Consider the following 2,021-nt stretch of genomic DNA (forward strand, 5'->3'; position numbering starts at 1 on the left):
TTAGAGATGTCCTGAAGAAAAAAAAAAGACAATACGTGTGAACAGGCAAGAATAGGGGCTGGGAGAGGAGTTAGAACACTGTGATGAGCTACCCAAGGGAGGACGGTGGCAGAGCCCAGTTATTGAGGGAGGAATTGGAGAACTGGTCAGATTCAAGATACATTTTGAAGGTTAGAACCAAGATATGCTGACAGGTTGAATGTGGAGCAGGAGAAAAAAGAGGAGTCAAGAATATCAAGGTTTTTGGCCTTAGCAACTGTGAGCATGTAGCTGCCATTTCCTGAGATGAAGAAGACTGGGGAAGTGGCAGCTTTGGGTTTGGGGCAGAGGTAGCCTCAGTCTTGGTCATGTTAACTTTGACATGCCAATAAGGCATCTCTTTAGAGATGCTGCCCAGGCTGCTGGGTATGTGAGCATAGTTTAGGGAAAGGTCTGGGAGAGACATAATGGATTTGGGAGCTACCAGCAAGTAGTAAGTAACGTTCCAGAACATTGGATATTAATAGATGCTCCTTAAGAAACAAGAGTTCCATCATTAAATATGTGTGGGGATGCGGTGAACTAAGTTGAACTTACGAATCTTTACTGAAGGATCTCTCCAAATTTTTGATATACTGAGCAACCAAAGAGAATCACTTTCAAAATTTACTTGATCACAGAATCATTTTACTGACATTTGAAAGAACTCTAGTGTTCCTTGCATTGTTGTCCGGGAAAAGTTGCTAAAAGGATGCCAAAGCAATGAAACACTATGTTCCTGATAGAGTATTGTTCAATCTAAGACTGTGGGGTCAACATAAAGGAAGGCACACACTGGCTCAGGCTGGCTCTGCCCTTCCTTTGTCTTTTGTGTACCAATATTATGTACGATGAGGGCACGTTTGGTTCCTTTCATTTTTCCATTTCTAAGAGGAACACATGATGAAGGAGAATTTGTTTTCCTTTCCCAACAAGGTAACCTGCCTTTTTCTGAATGTGAACCACTGGCCACATGCCACCAGAGACGTCTTCAAGATGAGGTGAGAGGCGCTGCCCACAGTACGTGAAGTACACCCGGCCCTTGGCTGGCTGTCCTGGAGGAGGTGGCGTCCCCTCGGTTCTCTCCCAGCCAATTCCTGCCACATCACCTACAGCAGAGAATGGGAAGGAAAACAAATTTACTCCCTTTTATTAAGTAAATTTTAAATTTGCAACCAGAGTGACACCCTACAAATCACTGTTTATGCCCTCATTTACTTCTGAAAAGGACACAAAGTTATTGTATTTATTTATTTATTTGGAGTGCAGTGGTGTGGTCTCAGCTCACTGCAACCTCCACTTCCCAGGTTCAAGCAATTCTCCTGCCTCAGCCTCCCAAGTAGCTGGGATTACAGGCACCCACCACCACGCCTGGTTAATTTTTGTATTTTTAGTATAGATGGGATTTTACCATGTTGGCCAGGCTGGTCTTGAACTCCTGGCCTCAGGCAATTTGCCCACCTCAGCCTCCCAAAGTGTTGGAATTACAGGCATGAGCCACCGCAAATGGCAGGTTATTGTATTTAGATATAAAGTAACATAACAGAAGCAAACAATTTTAAAAAGCTTTCAGAATTTTTTTTAGAAAACGCCTAGTGTCTGTGTTAAATTAGTTACCACAATTACATATTAAATATAGCCTTTATTTTCCTGGCAGGCAAGACAAAAAAAAAAAAAAGGGCATCATTTTTAAAACAGAAAAATGTAAGTTTTTCTCTTTTGACGTGGAGGATTACTTATGACAAATAAGTAAAAAGATAATTGTAATTCCATCTCTGGTGGAATATTCAGAAATGGCCTCAAAATAGATAATTTAAGGCCAGATGTGATGGTTCACACCTGTAATCCAGCATTTTGGGAGACCAAGGTGGGAAGATCGCTTGAGCACAGGAGTTCAAGACCAGCCTAGGCAACACAGTGAGACCTCGTCTCTACAAAAAACATAAAAATTGCCGGGCGCGGTGGCTCAAGCCTGTAATCCCAGCACTTTGGGAGGCCGAGGC

The 2,021-nt window shown here is 42.7% G+C and overlaps 1 protein-coding gene across 1 annotated transcript in view; it reads right to left on the reverse strand.

Moving 5' to 3' along the window:
• The window catches only part of HECTD4 (HECT domain E3 ubiquitin protein ligase 4), a 232,540-nt gene that overhangs the window by 55,802 nt on the left and 174,717 nt on the right, over positions 1-2,021 (reverse strand). Inside the window, exon 48 of the mRNA XM_017540172.1 lies at positions 964-1,127. Within this exon, the coding sequence (XP_017395661.1) occupies positions 964-1,127 (164 nt within the window). The remainder of the gene's footprint in view (positions 1-963; positions 1,128-2,021) is intronic.

The sequence above is a fragment of the Cebus imitator genome, unplaced genomic scaffold (assembly GCF_001604975.1).
Source record: "Cebus imitator isolate Cc_AM_T3 unplaced genomic scaffold, Cebus_imitator-1.0 Scaffold8, whole genome shotgun sequence".
NCBI classification, from domain to species: domain Eukaryota; kingdom Metazoa; phylum Chordata; class Mammalia; order Primates; family Cebidae; genus Cebus; species Cebus imitator.